Here is a 22,984-nt window from a genome sequence, read left to right as displayed (position 1 = left end):
GAAGAGAGAGTGAGGTTAACAGGTGTAAAGATGGGGAGATGAAAATGGAGGCAGAGCATACAGGAGGTGTGAGAAAGGGAGAGCGATAAAAATAGAAAGCCCTGAAAAGGTATGAAAATAGACTAAATTAAAGTGCAGATGTTGTCGTGGTATGTACTGTAGTCATTTTCCCTTTAGAAATATATCAAAGAAGTCATTTACGTCAACACAGTCTGGTTACCAACAGTCTCGCTTGTCTCTGTAACAGGCTCACAAAAATAGCAATAAAGAGAATTATTCAGTGCATATCACTGACTCACCCCTTTTCCTTCTCTGGAATCCAAATAGGACATAGTAGCAGCAAGAAGTCGACAAGTCACAGACGACTGCTGATCCCATCTGTCAGACTCTGTTCCGAGCGGGATCACGATTCACACCACACCATGCAGAGAAACCCAGCTGATTTACTATGTTCCCTTCCCTTTTCTTTTTCCCCCCAGTGTTTTCATTTAGTCAGGTGCCATCGCATGTCATTCTAGGTCGCGGGCGCATGATTACTGACGACGTGGAGCTGATAAGCAAGGCATCTGTTTCACCGAAGGGCAAGGTCACGGCTTCGGGGAATAAATGCAGTTGATGAGACAGCAACAAGCGCTGCCTATAATGGATGTGTCCATATGCAAATGTGCATATGGATGCACACATGCACACACACTGTGAACTCCTTGTGGTCAGCAAGAACCCGCTGTAGAGGTCACTGTCCTGGGGAGCTGGACTTTATCGAGGCCTTCGACACAGCTCTCTGACCCGGCTGTCTACTCTGTAATTGGCACGTTCTGGGTAGACGGTTTAATTACTACCCACCCCCTCTCCCCCACCTTGACCCTGACGGGCTGCCATGGGAAGGGGGAGGCGTCCAAATCACATCAAGTGGAAGCTGGCGTTCCTCAGGGGTCAATGCTCGGTCCTCTTCTCCTTGTACCCGAGCACATTGATAATCAAAAGTCCAGTGGCTATTCAATTATTCCTCCACTTATCATTGTGTAGGTCTTGATGAGTCAAGAAGATACCCATGCTGAACAGGAACTGGGGCAGTCTTTTCTATTCACCTTTGTCATGAATAAAACGTTCCTGTTAATACGTAAAATTTGAACTAGAATCTGTCGCAAGAAAACAGGATGTTGATAAGTCCATTGCTTTTGTTGTTTTTGAAGTGTCTAAAGTGGCGGTGCATCTGGGATAAATGTCTCACTAACACAGTCAGACAGAAATAAAAGCAGATATCAACACATAAACACAGACCGCCTTTGAGCTGAAAAACATCAAAAACAACTGCTTTAGGTCAGAAGGAGCTGTAATTCCAATTCATCTTTAATTTAAACCACTCCATCCCCCCCCCACCACTCTCACTTTTATTTTAAGTGGTAAAACTGAGAAGGCAAAAACAAGAATCTCATTTCCCATTGTTAGCCTTGTTACGGGGAAGTGTGTGTGTGTGTGTGTGTGTGTGTGTGTGTGTGTGTGTGTGTGTGTGTGTCCACCTCATCAGAAATTGTGTCAGAGGGCCCGTGAGAGACTGAGACCTGAGAAATACGCATACCTCAGTTTAGAGAGCCGTTAAACAGACAAATAAAGAACCACAGAATCCCAGTCGATCTAGTGTGCACGGGGAGACGGGGAGCGCCAACGCTCACCTCAACCCGACGGTTGGGGCAGCTGTGGCCTACTGGTTGGGGCTTTGGCCTTTAAACCGAAGGGTCGCCGGTTCGCACCCTGACCCAGTAGGAAAAATGTGGGCAGGGGGGGGAAGTGGTTGAGCGCTGCTCTCCCATGCCCACATCCACGGCTTAAGTGCCCTTGAGCAAGGCACCTCACCCCTCACTGCTCCCCGAGCCCCGCTGTAACTGTAGCGGCTCACTGCTCCGGGTTAGTGTGGGCTTCACCTCACTGTGTGTGTGTTCACTGTGTGCGTGTTCACTGTGTGTGTTTACTGTGTGTTTACTGTGTGTTCACTGTGTGTTTACTGTGTGTTTACTGTGTGTTCACTGTGTGTTTACTGTGTGTTTACTGTGTGTTCACTGTGTGTTTACTGTGTGCTCTGTGTGATTCACTAATTCACGGATGGGATAAATGCAGAGACCAAATTCCTTGTATGTGTGAGCATACTTGGCCAATAAAAGTCTTTGTCTTTGTTCGGTTGGACACGTTGCAGGCAGCACCCACGAGAAGATATAACTCTCCGTTTTGTTCTGCTGTTGTCTGTTTTGTACTCCCCCGTGCACATACAAGCAGGGAGCTACTATTTCATCATCACGTCAAATCAACTTTACCCGGTAAAAAAGTAGGACAACAAAATATGAAATAATATTCTAGAAATCAGGCAAACGGAGTGGCAAAGAACATATGGGAACCGTCTACAGCTCTGCAGACATGACAACGGGACAAACACAATCCGCCACCAAAAAGAAACCCACACAGAACTCACAGCACACGACACAACGAAAAACCAAGTGATGAAATATGAATCAACAAACAAAGACACACTTAAATAAAAAGGGAAACGGGGTCACCGAAGGACACCCGGCAAAAACAAAACCGACAAACGCAGCCCACAGACTTACCCAAGACTCACCCAATTAAAGCGACGACAACAAAAACGACCCAAAACCCCCCAGAGACGTCCCGGAGCACCGGGGGCAGAGACTTACATGCGGCTGCTGGGCGGTATCTTGCGGCCGTCGCGGTACCACGTGACCTGGGGCTGGGGGAAGCTGCGGATGCGTGGCGCGGGGACCACCGCCCCCTCGCCCTGGGAGACGGACTGGGCGCGCTCGCCCTCCTCGAAGCTCCCCATGACTAGAGCGAGAGAGAGAGAGAGAGAGAGAAGGAACACACAGACACACAGGAGCGTGAAGATGACACACGTTGAAGCAGAATAACATGCAAGCAACCGGATGCAACGGGTGGGGGGGGGGGGGGGGGACAGGGGGCCGGGGGGGGGGGGGGGGGTGAAGACCCCCGGATTGACTTTAAAAAGTTTTTCCGTGTGTGTGTGCACCACGGCTGACTGGGTGCGTTGGCGACGGATTGTTGCCGCGACAACGCAGCCCGAGACGTGTTGTCAGGAAAAAGGCAGTGGAGCGGACAAGCAGCAGTGTGGGGGGGGGGGGGAGGAGGGGGAGGAGGGGGGGGGGGGGGGAGACGTGTCGCACATCTCCGTCTTATCTCACACAACGGTGGCTCGTTAGAGGTGACTGTTGTCGGGAGAGAAATTGCGGGGAGAGAAATACGCTGCAATACGCTACATTAGCGTCGGTTTCTGCTTCTTTTTTTTTCTCCACTGTGTTTTTCAGTTTTGTCGTCGATTCAATGCCAGCGATTATTATTATATTTTCTATCTTTTTCTATCAATGAGAAAAGCTTCTTTGTGGGGGAGCTGTACCAACGGCAGCTCCAGCAGCCGGCTCCCACACGGAGGCTTGTCTGGTGGTCTGGTGGAGCCGCCCAGGACCGGGGGGGGGGGGGGGGGGCTTGGGTGGCAGCCCGGCGGGGGGGGGGGGGGGGCGGGGGCGGCGGCAGCGTGCTCTTTAATTGATGGAGCTATAAGACCACTTCAAAGTTCTCCACTCCCATCCAGGCTTGACACGCCTGGGCTGGCGCTGCGTGTTATGTGATGTGGTTGTGGGGCTGGAAAGGCTTTTGATGTCGCCAACGGCAAAGTGGCAGCAGACCCTCTAATGACTGCGTCCAAAATACACCGCACAAGCAGACAGTTATGAATTAATTAATTGAAGTTATTTTAGAGAGGGTACAAACACGCACATTAGGCGGCATCAGATCTGAATTGCAATCTTCTCTCTGCCTCTCTGCGTGCCACTATTTCTCCATGTGACTATTGTTCCACGTTTGTCCTGCTTCGCTTTCACACTAACCACCCACTCCTCTCCAGGCTCCCAGTCCCCCCCTCCCAGTACTCACATCAACCGTGAGGACAGATTGGTGATCAAATGTGTTTTCCCATGCTGTCCCCTCCTTCAAGACGTGTTGCTTGTGAAATCTTAATTTTGCTGCAACAATGTCATTACCTTATCCCCCCCACCCAAAAAAATAAACCTTGCACACTAACTTTCTCATACATATGTCTCATTCTCTCTCTATCTATTTATAAGTTCAACTCTGTGCTCCCCGCTCTGTTCGCGTGGTCCGTGGTTCTCTCCGTTCTCTCCGTTCTCTCTGTCGCATGAGCGAGTCCAACTGGGGAATCTCGTCGTTAGCTGAAAGAGTGGAGCAGTGTGGAGGGAGACGACTCGAACCCAGACAGATGGAACAGACGGACAGGGGCCGTCATCCAAAAGGAGGAGAGGGTCACACAAGTGGGCGGGTGGGGAATAATCATGAATAATCAGTAGATGAGAGACACGGTATAGATTCAGTGGGGGCCGATGCAGAGGAGGATTGAATGGTAGTGTGTAAATGTGTGCATATATTTCAATCTGCACGCGTGTGTGTGTGTGTGTGTGTGTGTGTGTGTGTGGATGCTGCCGTGACTTTGTATGTGTGTGTGTGTGTGTGTGTTTGGGTTGTTTTCGACATGGCCTGAGCAGACATTATCTTAGGGCCAGTGTTCCAGGCAGCAATCCATTTGGATGCACTTGTAATACAAGTAAGAGGAAAGGATTAGCCATGGGTACGGTTGGAGTTAGCGTCTACACCCTGTGACTTTGTGTGTCTGTCAACACATTTGTTATTGTTCCCCTAGCCACCGTCCTCCATTCTCTCGATCTGTTTATCTCCCCTCTCATCATGTCATGGCTGACTGATCACATTGTTCTGTCAGCGAGTCCAGGGGATCACACACACATGTGTGTGTGTGTGTGTGTGTGTGTGTGTGTGTGTGTGCGTGCGTGCGTGCGTGTCGACGGAGGGAGAGGGGTGTTGCGTGCGGGGGACTCTGCGAGATACCACTGCAGACACGTTGACGGGGCGCCTGTAATTGCTCATTAACAAAGCATGAAGAAAAACAACGTCTAGCGTCTAGCATCCCAAAAAAGACCCGCGCCACGCCAGACATGAGAGCGGCGCTTTCACCGGGGGAACAACAGATGTTGTTGACAGAAAGGAACAACAACAACACACACACACACACACCAAAAAATAAAAGGTAGCAGGGAATAAGCAGGTGGTCGTCTTGGAATAGCATGAAGTTGCGAAACAACAAGGGGACGCCGTGCAGCTGATTAGCACACCCAACCGCAGCAGCTGCCCGACCGGGTGGGTAGCTGCCCTGGAATGTGAAGCAGGTAGAGCTCTGCCCCCCCACCCCCACCCCCACCCCCACCCTCACCCTTCCAGCAGCTGGTCCCCCCCCCCCCACCCCCCCCCCCACCCCCCGCCTCCCGGTCAGTCCTTGAACTAAAGACACCCATGCCCTCATGCTGTGCACAAAGTGGCATACAATGCATGCGATGCATTTACAAACGCACGAGGCCACATTGTCTCTCGTTGCGCGCTGCGCACACACACACACACACACACACACACACACACACACACACACACACACACACACACACACACACACACACACACACACACACACACACACACACACACACACACACACACACAGTGATGTATGCTGTGCAGGCTGTGGGCGCTCCAGTCTTTACTCACAGGCCACCTGCACTTCAGTCCTCCTCTGCAGCAGCGCCCCCACCCTGTTCCTCACGATGCAGCGGTAGAACCCAGCATGGGAGCGGTCCAGCGAGGGGATCAGATACCTGCAACACACACACACACACACACACACACACACACACACACACACACATTGGGTCATGTACGGATCACAACACCACACTGAACGCATACATACAGAGAATACCATTTTTTACAAAACAATACCATGGAGTGTGTGTGTGAGTGACGGCCGGTTTGAGCAGCCTCACCTGACCCCGCGTCAGACCGACTGGACTCTGGCGCTGGGTGAGGCTGCACACCTGTTGTGCTTTGAGTAATGAACGTGCAACAAGGGTAAACCAGCCATCACCACACACTCAGGGAGTGCTCTCACACATGTTACGGCCACCTTGGCCTTTCAGGGGTCATATTGTGTGTGCTGCTCCTGTTCTCGTTTCTCTCCTAGGCCTGGTCCCACACGTTCCAGGGTCAGGGGGTGTGCCCGCGTACGGGGGCGTGTCCCTGGAACCGCATAAAAGGGGCCTGGCCTCCGAGAGACGGCGGCGGGAGATTTGATTTGCGGTTACGCGTTACCGACTGCAGAGATCATTTTGTGTTACATGCTTTTCGCTGAGAAATAAACAAAGAAACGTGGATTGTCGCGCTGTCCCCTGCCCTGTTTCTTTGTTGCGTTGAGCCGCGTAACAACATAGCAGCATGGATCAACTTCTCATGAACCATTGTCCATCAACTTAACAACAAACCGTCTGTCAACACCACCACCCTGCGTCCCGTTGTCCGGAGGGGCCCGGTCAAAGCCGCCTAGGTGGGGCGTTGTTCTGTGGCCTCCGACGGACGGCCTGTCTGTGTACCCGCTTGGGCTTCCAAAAACACACAGATAAGTTCACATTGGTAGCCAGAAGTTGGTGACCCGTAGTCTGGACCGATGGCCGGGATTCTACCAGTATCATCAGCTCATGCTTATTCCACGACAGAATCAAACGTACAGCCTACTGCAACCGGAAACACACACGCACAGGCCCACACACACACCGACAACCCAGTGTAGTTCCAGGCACACGGACGCTGCAGGAAAACGCCCCCATGTGTCAGTATCCTGTATGGACGCTGCCCGCCCTGCTGGTCTTCGAATGATTTTGTTTGCATTTGCCGTGTGCTTCTTTGTCCTGAACGCCGCCCTCACCTGCCTGGTGCCACGCCCTGGTGCCACGCCCTGGCCACACTACTTTTGACCAGTCTGCCCTTTGTTTTTAAATCCTAAAGAAAGAAAAGGAATAAACATTTTTCCAATTGTATCCGGTCTGCACCTGGGTCCTTTTCTGCAATCCTTAACACACACATGTATTTGTGTCCCCGGCCCCTCCCTAATAGAGGAGCAAGGTCAGGGAGGACGCGGGGGGCTTAGCTGCTGTTTATTCCACCGCTAACGCTTCTTTAGCGACAACTCCCTCCAGAGAGACCCATGCTGAGCCCCCATGTGCGCACTCACACACACACACACACGCACGCACGCACGCACGCACGCACGCACACACACCTTCATTCAGCTGCCAAGTCAAACACCCAAAACTCAATATGTTTGCACTCATACACATTGTGTGTGTGTGTGTGTGTGTGTGTGTGTGTGTGTGTGTTTTGTGTGTGTGTGTGTGTGTGTGTGTGTGTGTGTGTTTTTTTGTGTGTGTGTTTGTGTGTGCGTGTGCGTGTTTGTGCACATGCTTATGTGTGTTTTCTGTGTGTGCGTGTGTGTGTTAGTGTATATGTGTCTATGTGAGTGTGGTGTGCACAAGCGCGTGCATGTATGTGTGCAAAAATGTACGTGTGTATGTGTGTGTGTGTGTGTGTGTGTGTGTGTGTGTGTGTGTAATTATCCCCTCTGATGCAATGGGAAGAAATGCATTTCACCTACGGACCACGCAGTCTCCCCGGGAGTGACCTTGGTTTTTATCTCTCAGATTCTTTGGCCGCAATGTTACCTTCCCACCAGCAGGGGGACACAGCAACTGTGTACCGTATGCATTTTAATCTTACTCCTGTTTGTTATGTAAGCTAAATATATAGCTTTCACAGCACTGAGGTCCACTTGATGGCTTAATGACATACTTTTACAACACAGAATGCCTGTCTTGTAAGCTTGTTTCTTTACTCCATGCAAACAAGAACAAAAGGGGCTAAACTTGTCCAATCAGCAATCAACGACCATTGTTCAGCTTTACCTTTGGGGATTTATTTCTGAGTGTGAACCACATTAAGTTGCTACTGTGTGTTTATGTGTATGTGAATGTGTGTGTGTGCGTGCTTTCTTTAGGTTTTTGAGTAATTTGCAAGCATGATTTTTCTTCCTGAGCTAAAGTCTGGGCTAGTCTCAAAATCGTTTAATCCTCACACAAATGTGTAAATCTCCCTCCAGAATTGAAAGTGTGATTCTCATTCAAAACAATGTGTTCATTTCTAATCAAAATCATTTAATGCATTTCCAAACATTTCTTCCCAGACACACAGCTCAACAGAGGGAGGGAATCATTGGCTCAATAGGGAGAGCGAAAATACGCAGCCAGGTGTTGTGAAAGCAACAGTTAGGGAAGTTACAGCCTGTTGTGAGGCAGTGGCAGAATAAAGGACAGGGCTCATTTGCTGAAAGGCCACTTGGCCGCCGACTTGTCGCTTTCCATAGTGCAGCTATTGACCTTAGAGAGAGAGAGAGAGAGAGAGAGAGAGAGAGAGAGAGGATAATAGGGCTAGGGGAGAGAATAATGGTGAGGATGTCAGTAAGTAAGATGTCTGCTTGGTGCAGGTGGTGACTCCATTTGGGTCATACGGTGGCAGACCACTGCTCCCATTGATGTCTCCTGGCCCGCCACTGGCGGCCATGTTGGAGCATAAGTGCGTAGTTTAAGGGCTCGATCCGACCCGAGAGATGGTCTCAAGGTTAACCTGACAGGTGAGGATTCCCTCCTCTATTGAGAGCCACAATCTCTTGTTAGGTTCCCGCCCCCCCATCTCACTCCCCCCACACACACACACACACACACACACACACAGAATCTGTCTCTCTCCCACACACACACACACACACACACACACACACACACACACACACACACACACACACACACACACACACACACAGAATCTGTCTCTCTCTCCCACACACACACACACACACACACACACACACACACACACACACACATACACACACACACAGAATCTGTCTCTCTCCCACACACACACACACACACACACACACACACACACACACACACACACACACACACACAGAATCTGTCTCTCTCCCACACACACACACACACACACACACACACACACACACACACAGACAGACAGACAGACTTGCTCTCTTGCCCTGTCTCTCTCACACATACCAACACTATCTCTCTTCTCTTGCCCTGTCTCTCTCACACATACCAACACTATCTCTCTCTATCTCTACATATGTTGCAGAAGCCCCCCCCCCCCTGTTTCTTGCTATAATGAATATAATTAACCTTTCTGCATCGCCACGGCTCCAGACTGGGATGAGCACTCAACAGAGTCCAGGCGCTGGACAGAGATTGATCGCCGTCCTGGCGGACAGCAGCAGCCCTTTGGCTCTTTTTAATTACCTCACTCACACACACACACACACACACACACACACACACACACACACACACACACACACACACACACACACATATATACCCACACACCAGAGAGAGAGAGAGAGAGAGAGAGAGAGAGAGAGAGAGAGAGAGAGAGAGAGAGAGAGAGAGAGAGAGAGAGAGAGAGAGAGAGAGAGAGAGAGACTGACGTCTGAAGGCATCCACTGCCCCTTGGGACGAGTTGAGGTACATGCATCACCCCTGATCTTTAAGGTAATCTCCTAACTACAGTGTATATCAATTTGTATACATATACTGTAGATGTATTTATGTTTCTCTCTGTCTATATATTCTATATATATATGGCTGTTGATACAATACAGAGCTCAGAGCCACAAAAGGTGTACGCTGTTATGCATTATACAGCATTCGATATAAGATATTATCTCAGTGCATGGGGCCAGGTATCAGCTGACAAGTGTGTATGCAACAGCGAACAGGTTGAAGGAAAATCCCATTAAACACCTTCTAAGTGAAATAATGATGGCTATGGAGTAAAAATGCTTTTACATTTGTTCATGTTTAACTGAATCAGATCAGGGCTCCAGACTGCGACCAAATGGTCCCATTTTGCGACCAAAATTTGAGAGTGTGCGACTGAATTTTACATCTGGTCGTGCATGTGCGACCAGTAAATTTGCCCTTTTTAAAAAATGTTACACCTTAAACGTGGAAGGGGCGCGTCAATGAATCCGGAATCTGTAGCAGGCCAATGAGTGTGAGAAGGATAGGGAATGGCCACTGTAAGTGTCTCATGTGTGGAGGGGGAGGGTCATAGAGATTATCGAGCGCGGGAAACCGGCGCGGGTCTGTGAGAAGGAGAAAGATCTCAACCTGCCGTTCCAACAATGAGCAAGTGACCAATTGATCCATTCTTCCGACCTGCGGCACTTGCGGCAAGTGTGTCAGTGCCACAGTCTACAGAGTCGGAGGATGATGAGGGTGATGATTCAGAGCATTGTGTGGCTAAAAAGGGCTGAACCAACCATTTTCGGGAAGACTGGCTGCGAGAATTCAGCTGGTTAAGGTAGGCCTACTGTAAGGAGAAGAACTCCATGAACTGCAAATGTTGCAGTCGCTACCCCAGAACTGCGGGGAACACCAAGTTTGCAGACAGTGCTGACACTTCGCAGTTTAAACCATACACTAGTTAAACACAATCTTAGCCTCAAGCATAGAGTATGCCGAGACATAATTAATAAATGAAAAAGCAACGCCACTGCCGGTTGCTTTTAGAAGACAAGAGGCTGTAAAACATAGCGCAGATGAGGCAGAAATTATGCTGAAATTTAACACGGCATACTTCGTTGCTAAGGAGGAACTACCCTTCACCAAATTCAAAAGCCAGCTCGACCTTCAATGGAAGAATGGCTTAAAACTTAACAACACATACAACAACGTTACAGCATGCGCACAATTCCCACATAGCCTTACCATGCGCAAAAGCACCGGTATTCGTAACCTCTTCTGTAAGTTCTACCTTAACATTTCGCGTGTTTCGAAACGTTCTTTGTCGTTCGTTGGTAAGGTTGGTCTGAAGCGCTTGTAGAACCTTCTTAGCTCTACCGTAGTGATGTTTCAGCTCCTGCAGTCTCCGTCTCTTTACAATTCAAAAATTAACAAAACTGTCTTCTAAATTAAGGAAATGATACTGGGAAACAAATAAACCATTATAAGCAACGAGTGAACTTAATAAGCGATCAAAATACTTTTTGCAACCACCGCCTCTTTCCGTTGACATTTAGTTTTCACCTTAAATATGCGACAGATGTAATTAAGGCAAGCTGGTCGTACAGGAATCCGTGAAATGAGTCGGTCTACGTCCCATTTACAAAGATTAATGCCCATAAAAGGTTTGAATATTAAGGGCTGCCTAATATTCGTTTGAATATCATTGGAGCTGATGGTGCAGCTGTCAATCTCGGGCATAGAGGGGTAATAGTCCTCCTAGTAGAAATGTGAATATTTGGTTAGCATGTTGATTAACGGTGTGTGCCCCTAAAATTTCTGGTTGAGCCCCTAAAATTTTCAGTTAGGGGCTACAGTGCTCCTAGTGAAAAATGTTAGTCTGGAGCCCTGGTTAAGATGCATATATTACATGAGTGTACGTGAGACCACACAACTCACACACATTCAGTATTAAAAAGCACCAGCCTAGACACACATACAGACACACACATACACAGACACACAAAAGCATTCAGACATACATCAGAACAGCACACTGCATTATATCTCTCTCTCTCTATTTCCTTCTTGTTTTTCATCCTTTGTCATTTTTTTCCTCTAGTCCCTCCTCTACCCTTTTACCAAGCTTTTTCCCCTGCACTTTTGGTGATTCACTCCTCTCCTACTCTCGCCAGGGGAGAGAGAGAGAGAGAGAGCGAGAGCGAGAGAGAGAGAGAGAGAGAGAAAAAGAAAAGAAAGGCAAAGTGCAAGAGTGCGAGAAGTGCTGTGTCCTCGGGCAGAGGATAATAGGGCTAGGGGAGAGAATGTGAAGGTGAGTAATGGTGGAGGATGTCAGTAAGTAAGATGTCTGCTTGGTGCAGGTGGTGACTCCATTTGGGTCATACGGTGGCAGAGCACTGCTCCCATTGATGTCTCCTGGCCCGCCACTGGCGGCCATGTTGGAGCATAAGTGCATAGTTTAAGGGCTCGCTCCAACCCCAGCTTCTACATGCTTCTCCTCAGACCTTTCGTGCCCCACCTAACGTATCTGAGGTCGGGGCTGTTTTTAGTGTATGCATCTCTCTCCATAGAGAAACTGCATCTGAATCTTAAAATAAAAGAAGACATATGATTTCACAGGAGTGTGTGAATGTTTAAGTACGCACGTGTGCATTTCTATTTCTATTCCGTGTGTCAACAGAATGTCAATTGAGACCACACGACCCGATTGTTAATTCGATCCGACCAGCCGAGGTTGGTAGTTGTTATTGTCCACAAACAGCGGTGGGTGGATACAAGAGAGGGACGTGTCCTTCAGAACGGTGGCTCACAGCCCCGACCCACAGATAATAATGGGATCGTTGTTAACAACCGTGTCATTGATACACTGTTACAGTCCTCACCACAAGATTATATTAGCCGCCAGTTGATAATACTCTTCCTGATTGAATTTGAATGTTATGTTGTTACCCCAGCCCCACCATATGTTATTTAATGTCCATGGCTTCCATTTCATTGGATGGGGCGAGGGGGTGGGGAAGGGAAGGATCAATGAACAATGACTCCCATCATATAATATATATATCTATATATATCTATATATATATATATATAGATATATATAGATATATATATATGCTGTGATACTCAGTGATACGCTGTGATAGGCTGTGATACGCAGTGATAGGCTATAATAGGCTGTGATACACTGTAATAGGCTGTGATATACTGTGATAGGCTGTGATACGCAGTGATACGCTGTGATACACTGTGATAGGCTGTGATAGGCTGTGATAGGGTGTGATACACTGTGATAGGCTGTGATACGCTGTGATACCGTGATAGGTTATGATACGCTGTGATAGGCTGTGATACGCTGTGATAGGCTGTGATACACAGTGATAGGCTGTGATAGGCTGTGATACACAGTGATAGGCTGTGATAGGCTATGATAGGCTGTGATACGCTGTGATAGGCTGTGATATACAGTGATAGCATGTGATACGCTGTGATAGGCTGTGATACGTGGTGATACACTGTGATAGGCTGTGATACGCAGTGATAGGATGTGATAGGCTGTGATACGTGGTGATAGGCTTTGATACACTGTGATAGGCTGTGATATGCAGTGATAGGCTGTGATACGTGGTGATATGCAGTGATAGGATGTGATAGGCTGTGATACGCAGTGATAGGCTGTGATACGCAGTGATAGGCTGTAATAGGCTGTGATATACTGTGATAGGCTGTGATACACTGTGATAGGCTGTGATATGCAGTGATAAGATGTGATAGGCTGTGATACATGGTGATACGCTGTGATAGGCTGTGATACACTGTGATAGGCTGTGATACGCAGTGATATGCAGTGATAGGATATGATAGGCTGTGATACGTGGTGATACGCTGTGATACGTGGTGATACGCTGTGATAGGCTGTGATACGCAGTGATAGGCTGTGATACACTGTGATAGGCTGTGATACGCAGTGATATGCAGTGATAGGATATGATAGGCTGTGATACGTGGTGATACGCTGTGCGGTGAAAGACTGGCGGCTTTTTCCGAAGCCGTGTTCTCAATTACTGAACATAAACGCCTACTCTAAATGTAAATGCCACCGTTGGTTTCATGCACTCACGGAAACCGACTAAAACATGCAGGTATATGGACACACAAGGACAGGGGAAATGACTCACCATTATGACATAAATGAAAACACAAAAATAGCAAGTTATAGTGTTTTCCAATTAGCAGTCAAAGCACGGCTTTAATAATGCAAACTCAAACCCAAACGCCAACCTTAATTGATTAAGATACACATCGCGCCGCTAGTTCTCAGTGGAAAGGAGCAAATAAATAATAATTATATCATTATTAATAATAATTATTAATAATTTGGTATCCTAAATTACTTTAATTAGAATGCAGGCAAGGGTACATGTTTTTAACCATCCTGTATAGGGGCAGGAGCTTGGGAAACAGAACTCCAACAATTTAATCAGCACTTGTTACTTTGTTTGGTCGTCATTCTTGGCTTGGATTACACGGTCAAATCGCCGCTGACAACCTCCCAGGCTTCATCTTTCAATTAATCTCAACAATGACAAACAATGGCAGAGGAGATATACCAATCAGGCCAGTGTGGTTGGATGTGCACGTGTGCGTGCATTGTGTGTGTGTCAGTGAGGATTATAGGATTGATATGATCTCCCTTTTGTTAATTAAGTTGTCTATTAATTTAGAGATAAAGTCCTGGAAATGATTATGTGGGATTTTCACGGGATATATTGTAGGAGACATTGTGTTCATTTGTGTGTGTGTGTTTGTGTACTTTCATGTGTGTGATTCATGGTAATTGCGTGCTATCTGACAAGGCTTGATGTAATAAGCCTATTCTCTGCGTTTTGATTGTCTCTACCACTTTAATTCCTCGAATACATTTACATTCCAGCAGATATGTTTTGAAGCTCTTCCTAGCACACTCACACCCTCAACCCCAGGCGTTAAAAACCCTTCAATACGCTTCTGACGTGCAACAAACACCTGCATGCACGCACACAGAGACACACAGAAATAATACAAGCTGTTCTTGCTCTTGCCCTGTGAACAGCCACACATACACACATCATAGCCCTGCCCAAAACCACATGTTGAATATGTTGTACTTTTAAGGCAGGATTTGTATCATGCCTTAAAGGTACAACATGCTAAATGTTTTTGCTTTGAATTCTGCTTTTAAACACATCCTGTCATGTGGACGCAAACATTAAGGCTACATGGATGCAGGGGGAACAGTTTGCAGCAGAAAACTCATGCGGGCAGGGTTTTGTAAAGAAGGTTCATTTAAAAAAACGTAGAGAGGAGCTAGCTTGAAATCAAAATCGTGCATATTAAACTCTCTCTCTCTCCCTCTCTCTCTTTCTCTCTCTCTAGCTCCATCCAAATGTCTCTCTCTCCCCACCAACCAGTATTGATCCGTTTCCAGCGGACAGAAGGTCGCGTTGCCTACTGTCGGTATTTAAAGCCACCCTCAGCTGCGGGGGACCTTTATCATAACCTCATTAACACCGGCCCCCACGCCCCCCACGCCTCACCTCACACGGCCCTGCGCCGGGGGGGCCGAGGACGAGCCGAGGGCCACACACACACGTGTACTCTGCCAAGCAAACACACAAGTCATGGCTTTTTCTAACTAACAGCCAGTAAGCATTTTAAACACACACACACACACACACACACACACACACACACACACACACATAGACACACACACACATCCAATCCCACACTTGATCAGCAGCTCAGTCATGCGCCCTATCGCTAAATTACTCACTCCATCAGCCAATCAGTGGCCGGCTCCTGGAGGCAGGCGCTGCACTCTGACCCCTGCAGCATGTTACTGCGGACCTGATCTCAAGTCTGCTCTTATCTCCTTTAGGGGATGGGTCAGCTCCATCAGCAACCGTGTAAACCACCTTCTTTCATCCACACACACACACACGCACGCACGCACGCACACATGCACACACGCACGCATGCACACACGCATGCATGCACACACGCACACACAACAACACAACACACACGTGGTGCAGTCACCCCTCTCTGGGAGATAAGAGCAGTGTTTGCCACCGGATTGGGATCTTTAGGTTAACATTAAAAGACACTTCATCTCCTGCACGAAACCCTCTGCCACTCTCCCCCCTCCATCAAGATACCCCGACCCCCTTGCTCTCCAACTCGACAAGGGCGCTGGTGTAGAGACTCATGCAACGAGGGAGACGCGTGGGGTATCGTCAGCGCTCATGCTCGCTTCCTTTATGAATCGGGGGCATCAGGTGAATACCTTTTCTGGAGGTGAAGTGCTGTATTTCCTCGGTTGCTTGGCTTTACGACCACATTAGCGATGAGTCTCTGGATTTCTAATGGGGATATCTAAATACTTTAGTTGTTGTTGAACCGGTATAACGCAGATTAATTCGTTCACGGTGAGTCAGGGCACCTAACATCAAGCCCCCGTTCTGTGTCTCTCTCGGTCTCTCTCCTCTCCCTCCCCTTTCTCCCCTCTCTCCCTCCCCTCCTCTCCCTCTTTTTTCTCTTTCTCTCCCCTCTCTCCCTCATCTCACTCTCTCCTCTCCCTCCATCGCCTCTCTCTCCCTCCCTCCCTCCTCTCTCTCCCTCCCCTCTCTCTCTAATGTCTCTCTCCCTCCCCTCTTTCCCCTCTCTCCCTCCTCTCCCACCTTCCCTTCTCTCCCCCCTCTCCTGCCCTCCCTCTTCTCCCTCCCAGCCCTCCCCTCTCTATAGCTCCTCTCCCTCCCTCCCTCCCTCCCTCTCTACTCTCCATCCCTCCCTCCTCTCCCTCATTTCCCTCTCTCCCTCTCACTCCCCTCCATCCCTCTCCATCATCTCCCTTCCTCCTCCCCTCCCTCTCCTCCATCCTCTCCCTCCCCTCCCTCCCTCTCTCCTCTCCATCCTCTCCCTCCCTCCCTCTCCTCTCCATCCTCTCCCTCCCCTCCCTCCTCTCCATTCTCTCCCTCCCCTCCTTCCCTCTCTCCTCTCCATCCTCTCCCTCCCTCCCTCTCTCCTCTCCCTCCCCTCCCTCCCCTCTCTATAGCTCCTCTCCCTCCCTCCCTCCTCTCCCTCCTCTCCATCCCTCCCTCCTCTCCCTCATTACCCTCTCTCCCTCTCCATCCTCTCACTCCCCTCCCTCCCTCTCTCCTCTCCATCCTCTCCATCCTCTCCCTCCCTCCCTCTCTCCTCTCCATCCTCTCCCTCCCCTCCCCTCCCTCTCTCCTCTCCATCCTCTCCCTCCCCTCCCTCCCTCCCTCTCTCCTCTCCATCCCTCCCTCCCCTCCCTCCTCTCCCTCATTTCCCTCTCTCCCTCTCCATCCCTCCCTCCCCTCCCTCCTCTCCCTCATTTCCCTCTCTCCCTCCCTCCCTCTCCCTCCCCTCCCTCTCTCCTCTCCATCCTCTCCCTCCCCTCCCTCTCTCCTCTCCATCCTCTCCCTCCCCTCCCTCTCTCCTCTCCCTCCCTCCCTCTCAATCCTCTCCCTCCCCTCCCTCTCTCCTCTCCATCCTCTCCCTCCCCTCCCTCCCTCTCTCCTCTCCATCCTCTCCCTCCTCTCCATCCCTCCCTCCCCTCCATCATCTCCCTCCCCTCCCTCCCTCCTCTCCATCCTCTCCATCCTCTCCCTCCCTCCCTCCCTCCTCTCCATCCCCTCCCTCCCTCCCTCCCTCCCTCCTCTCCATCCTCTCCCTCCCCTCCCTCCTCTCCATTCCCTCCCTCTCTCCTCTCCCTCCCCTCCCCTCCCTCCCCTCCCTCCCTCCCTCCTCTCCATCCCTCCCTCCCCTCCCTCCCTCCCTCCCTCCTCTCCCTCCCTCCTCTCCCCTCCCTCCCTCCCTCCCTCTCTCCTCCCTCCCCTCCCTCCTCTCCCTCCCTCTCTCCTCTCCCTCCCTCTCTCCTCTCTCCCTCCCCTCCCTCCCTCCCCTCTCTCCTCTCCATCCTCTCCCTCCTCTCCCTCCCTCCCTCCCTCCTCTCCCTCCCTCCCTCTCTCCTCCCTCTCTCCTCTCCATCCTCTCCCTCCCTCCCCTCCTCTCCCTCCCTCCCTCCCTCCCTCCCTCCCTCCTCTCTATCCTCTCCCTCCCTCCCTCCCCTCCCTCCCTCCCTCCCTCCTCTCCCTCCCCTCCCTCCCTCCCTCCTCCCTCCCTCCCTCCCTCCCTCCCTCCCTCCCAGGCTCTCACCTGTACTCCAGTGAGAAGCGGGTTAGCTCCGTGCCGTTGTGGATCCACTTGAATTCCAGGGGCCAGCTCCCCTCCGCCATGCAGGTCAGCACCAGCCTGTTGCGCTCCAGGTGCAGCTGGCTGCGCACCGGCTCTGTCTTGAAGTAGGGAGGGACGTCATCTGAGGAGGAACGCAGAGACACCACTGAGTCTAACAACGTTAACATTGACCTCACATGAACACGTTCTCATTGACCTCACATGAACACGTTCTCAGTGACCTTACATGAAAACGTTCTCATTGACCTCACATGAACACGTTCTCATTGACCTTACATGAACACGTTCTCATTGACCTTACATGAACACGTTCTCATTGACCTTACATGAACACGTTCTCATTGACCCTACAGGAACATGGCTAACGTTAACATTGACTCTAACATCAACACGACCAACGTTCTCATTGACTAACATGACCAATGCTCCCATTGACTCTAACACGACCAACATTCCCATTGACTAACAGGAACATGACCAAGGTTCCCATTGACTAACATGAACATTGACCAACATTCTTTCTTATCGGCAAAGAAACTCAGGAAGATTGTGAAGAAAATAAAACTTTAAAAAAACTTGAATAAAAATAGAATCTCAAGTCCATTGCAAAAAGTGGCGCTACTATAGATTTGGGTTGAGATCAGGGTGTGAATGAGAGCTCTGGTTAACTTGGATGTGTGTGTGCGCGTGCGTGCGTGCGTGCGTGCGTGCGTGCGTGCGTGCGTGTGTGTGTGTGTGCGTGTGTGCGTGCGTGGGTATGTGTATGTGTGTGTCCGTGTGAGGAGAGGCAGATTGCTTTTTCTAAATTGGTCAGGGGCAGACAGGAGGAACGGGGATGTGAGGTGAATGCACTAAACTCTGCCACTTCTCTCCCCACCCTGCTATGTTTCCCCATGTCGTCATTTCTGGTGACTGTGTGATTCAGGCACACGCTATACTGAGGGTGACACACCAGCGCAGTTCCTCAAACACACACACATGCATAAACCCACACACGCTCACACATGTCCACACGCATATGTGCTAAACACACACATACACACATGACCGTGCACACACGTACGCTAACCACACACACACACACACACACACACACGCACACACACACAGGACTGCATACACACTTACCACACACACACACACACACACACTTACACACATGTGCTTACCACATGAACACACAGACACAAATGTGCTTACCACACACACATACTGTATGTGCAAACCACACACACACACACACACACACACACACACACACCGAAACCCACTTCCCCACACCTCAATATACAGTCTGTCTCTCTCAACGGTGCCTTCAATATCTCACCCATGATAAATGAGGAAAAACAGAGTGCACTCGATGATCATTGTAAATATAGAACAAATTAATTGGATGGTTGGATAATATAATTATCAAATTGACTGATAATCAACCATTGAAATTAAACTGTCAGAGTGATCTATAGGCTGGGTTTGCACTCGTTCTCACTCGTTCTCCCATGTGCTGCCGGGGAGGTGTGGAGGAGGAGGTGTGCGAGACGTTAGCACAGGTGGAGATAAATAGAGGAATTCACTCAGATATGTATTGCTAGGTTATGCTTGGAATTAACTTCTGCTCGGGTTGTGTTCACTTATAGGGCGTGATGGAGAATCAAACGGAGAAAAAAGTACTTAGATTATGACTTGCAATTTTATACAAAAATAAAATGTAAAAAAACAAGCGTCCAAATTGGAAGGGATTAAGTAATGTGCAAATGATGTAAAGCTCTTAAACCCTTTGTATTTCAGTTTGTGCTATAAAACAAGGGCGCTTACACATAGGGCCAACCGCTAACACATCAAAACATCTGCTTAATGCATATTTTGTTTCTCTACGGATCCAGACCATAAAGCACAAACTGTGAGACACCATCGTTGTCCATTATTATACAAATGCCAGACATTACACACTCCACATAGGTACACTTTTCTCCGCTGTTTAAGACTGCCACTTTGCGTACATTATTTCAGGCTAGTCTGATGCCGTCTTTGGCTGCCAAAGTACAACCCCACAATTTGTACGCAAGTGCAGGCTAATGGCTGTTTGTCCATTTGAGGGGTCATTCTGAGGATTCGTCTGACAGCTGCTGCCATCAAAGGCAGTGGGAATAAAAGTATCGATGGGGAGATGACATTATAAAGAAGGAAACAAGACAGAAAGGAAGAGCTAGATATATACACAGATAGATGCATAGACAGACAGACAGACAGACAGAACGAGAGAGACGGCGACAAGAGAGGACAGTAGATAATGAAGGGGATGAGTCACTCAGCGGGGGGGATCTGATTAGATCACTGATTGACTAATTGTTCCCCAGCAGGGCACCCTGGGCCTTTCTTGTGTGATCAATGCCAGAGGGAAGGGTGAGAAGGGAAGGTGGAACAAAGGGTACCTGGGAGGGAGGGAGGATGGGAGGGAGGGAGGGAGGGATTGATGTGAACAGGTAGAGTCAGACAGGTATACACACACACACACACACGCTTCGATATCAACCTTTCTAGAGACGTACATAATGGTCACGGCTTCCTGCTGTCCACAAGCAACAATGTGATTGATCATTTAGATAATTTTAATATATTCCACATTCCACCTTTAGAAATTAAACAACTGTTAATCTGCTTCTCTAGTCTTTATTCCTATAAATATGCAGCTTGCCATGGTCATCGCACTCAACCTCAGAAAGAGTCAATACACACTGAGGATGAAGAACAACCTCTCACCCATGAGGGGGTCATTGCCTCGGTGGCAGTCGGGAGGCGCTGTTCTGTCTGGTGCACCTTAGTATAGGTGTCTCTTTCATAGCCAGCGGGACCGATTCTACGTTAAAATGTAAACACTTTACGGCAGCTCTGTTGTCACACATTACGATGTTATGGCAACGAGTGTGCTTTGGTTTGTAGTATAAACTGGCTTAATATTTCATCTTTAAATTAGTGAATGAATGAAGTGCACTATGAGGGTGATACATCTTCATCTGGGTTTGTGTAAATTACACTTTACATCATTAACTCGTTAACTCGTAGGCTAGAATCAAACATGTCAGGGGGGTTCTTCTCAGAACATTGTGTTCATATAATATGTATTATATGTTAATTTATTGAAAACAGGATATATGCGTGCATGTTAGAGAAAATGAAAGGGCGGCCATAGGTCATTAACGAGCGCATATGGATATATATATATATATATACGTGAACTGGGGGCCGGGGGAATCTAACTCAGTGTCTGACATGTGTTAAACTATATAATTAATGTTATTTACTCAACAGATTATTATTGCCTACCCCCATTCTATTCCCTCACAACCCCAAAAGAACATCAAAAAGCTCCACAAGCAGTCAAAACACTCCAAGTTGATAAACACGTAAACATGCTAATATTGAACGTTTTTTTTTGCTTCAGAAACAAACGTCAAGATTGTACGTATCCACGGCTTAAAGAAATAAAACAGCCAGGTTTCATTCTGGCGATGGGGTTGGATGGAGCACTCAATAGATTGCCCTGTTAGTGCGGTCTAACTACAGGAAGACTCGTCCTCCATAACCAGCGAGCCGGGAGCCAGAGGGGCTGTCTGGGGGCCCGGGCAGCGCTAGGCACCACGTTGATGCTAATGAACCAGACACCAGGTGTACCGTGGCTCCTTATGGGCGATTCATTAGCGCTGACCTGCTAGCAGTCTGAGCTGTAGCGGGAGCGGCCCTCAGCTCAGCCCTTGTGCAGGGTTAGAGTCGCTGAAGGAATCGATGAAGCTCGTTTTGTAAAATAATAGATGGAGAATATAGACTAGGGGGGATTTTTGTAATAGAATAGATAATAAAAAAGATACGGGTTCGTTTCTCGTCCTGCCGTTGTTTCATGTTTTGAAGATAATCCAGTCAGAGCATTGACCTCTGTGTTCGATGGTGGAGCTAAGAGGTGAATGATAGCGTGCAGTGTGTCGTTATGTATATTTTGTTTATGCATATATCAGTGTTTCCCATTAATTACTTAGACTGTGGCGGCCCGCCATGGTCTAATTTGTCCCGCCACAGTCTCAGAATGAACCGAACAAAAATTCTTACACTTCTCATAATAACATAATTAAGATCTGTAATAGGGCTGGGCAATAAAACGATAACGATATGTATTGCGATAGACACGTAATCAATATCAATAGAAAATGTGTTCGATAGAAGGTTTCGATAATTTTTTTTTCCTCGTTGGAAGTTAACGGAGCAAAGAGTCCAGCTTCGCTTTGAACCGGAGGTTGCGAAGCGAGGTTGGTTGCGTGAACAAAGGCACGCGTCCTCTGATACCTGTGGAGAGCAACGTATGGAGCGACACGCCAATGGGCCAATCATGTAACAGTATCAGGTTTGGCTGCGCCGTCTCGTCTCGTCTCGCGTGTTTCATAACAGAAACAGCGCGATGTGAGAAACGAAAGATGAGCACCACAACGAGTGAGGAAATTGTAAATAATATATGTGAAGATAGTTCTTCTCAGATCTCAGGCGCCGCGGCCAGCATTGGTTCATGACAGTACTGGACATATCTCCATGTCCCATTTCCCCCGTTGATGGCATTATCATTATTCTGCTTAATGTAGGCATTTTCGTTGTAACATGGATAGCAAGCATAACAACAAATCTAATCGCTAGTTAGTGAACATGCTAACTAGCGATCTTTACAGCATGGATGATGGTTCATGACAGTACTGGACATATTTCCATGTCCCAACAACAATGACATCCATATGTTCCATGTTCTAGGTTGAAGATATGCTTTAATCCACCTACCAAGTAATGTTTTTATCAATAATTATCTATCGACCGATATGAAACAATTGATCACTTTATCGTGATACAGTTTTCAGCCCTATCGCCCAGCCCTAGTCCAGATGCATTTAATTACCAAAGGGCATTAGAGCTGTTTTTCTTAAAGCCCAGAAAGATCAAATGTCCTAATTCGGGGTGCAAAGTTTGTAAATAGGGATGATGGGATTAATTATTTATTATTTTATTTTCTAAAAAATAAACTAGTTCAACACAGTTAACCACGTTTGCTTAATGTCTTTGATGGCTCAGATGTATGCTCTAGTTGATTTTGTGTTTTCACCATTCGTATACAACCAATGTGTTTAGGATTAAATTGTTTACAAGAGCACACAGGT

General features: G+C 48.4%; 1 protein-coding gene across 1 annotated transcript in view; it reads right to left on the bottom strand.

The window, feature by feature from the left end:
* LOC311366852 (protein sidekick-2-like) overlaps window positions 1–19,126 on the bottom strand; it is a gene marked incomplete at both ends in the record, with an annotated part of 28,488 nt that extends 9,362 nt beyond the window's left edge. Inside the window, 4 exons of the mRNA XM_084485618.1 lie at window positions 2,688–2,835; window positions 5,653–5,759; window positions 17,757–17,916; window positions 19,123–19,126. Of these exons, the coding sequence (XP_084341744.1) occupies window positions 2,688–2,835; window positions 5,653–5,759; window positions 17,757–17,916; window positions 19,123–19,126 (419 nt within the window). The remainder of the gene's footprint in view (window positions 1–2,687; window positions 2,836–5,652; window positions 5,760–17,756; window positions 17,917–19,122) is intronic.
* Between the last annotated feature and the right edge of the window lie 3,858 nt (window positions 19,127–22,984).

This window comes from Micromesistius poutassou (genome assembly GCF_964030765.1).
Source record: "Micromesistius poutassou genome assembly, chromosome: 21".
NCBI classification, from domain to species: domain Eukaryota; kingdom Metazoa; phylum Chordata; class Actinopteri; order Gadiformes; family Gadidae; genus Micromesistius; species Micromesistius poutassou.
This window is presented reverse-complemented; position numbering and strand designations above follow the sequence as displayed.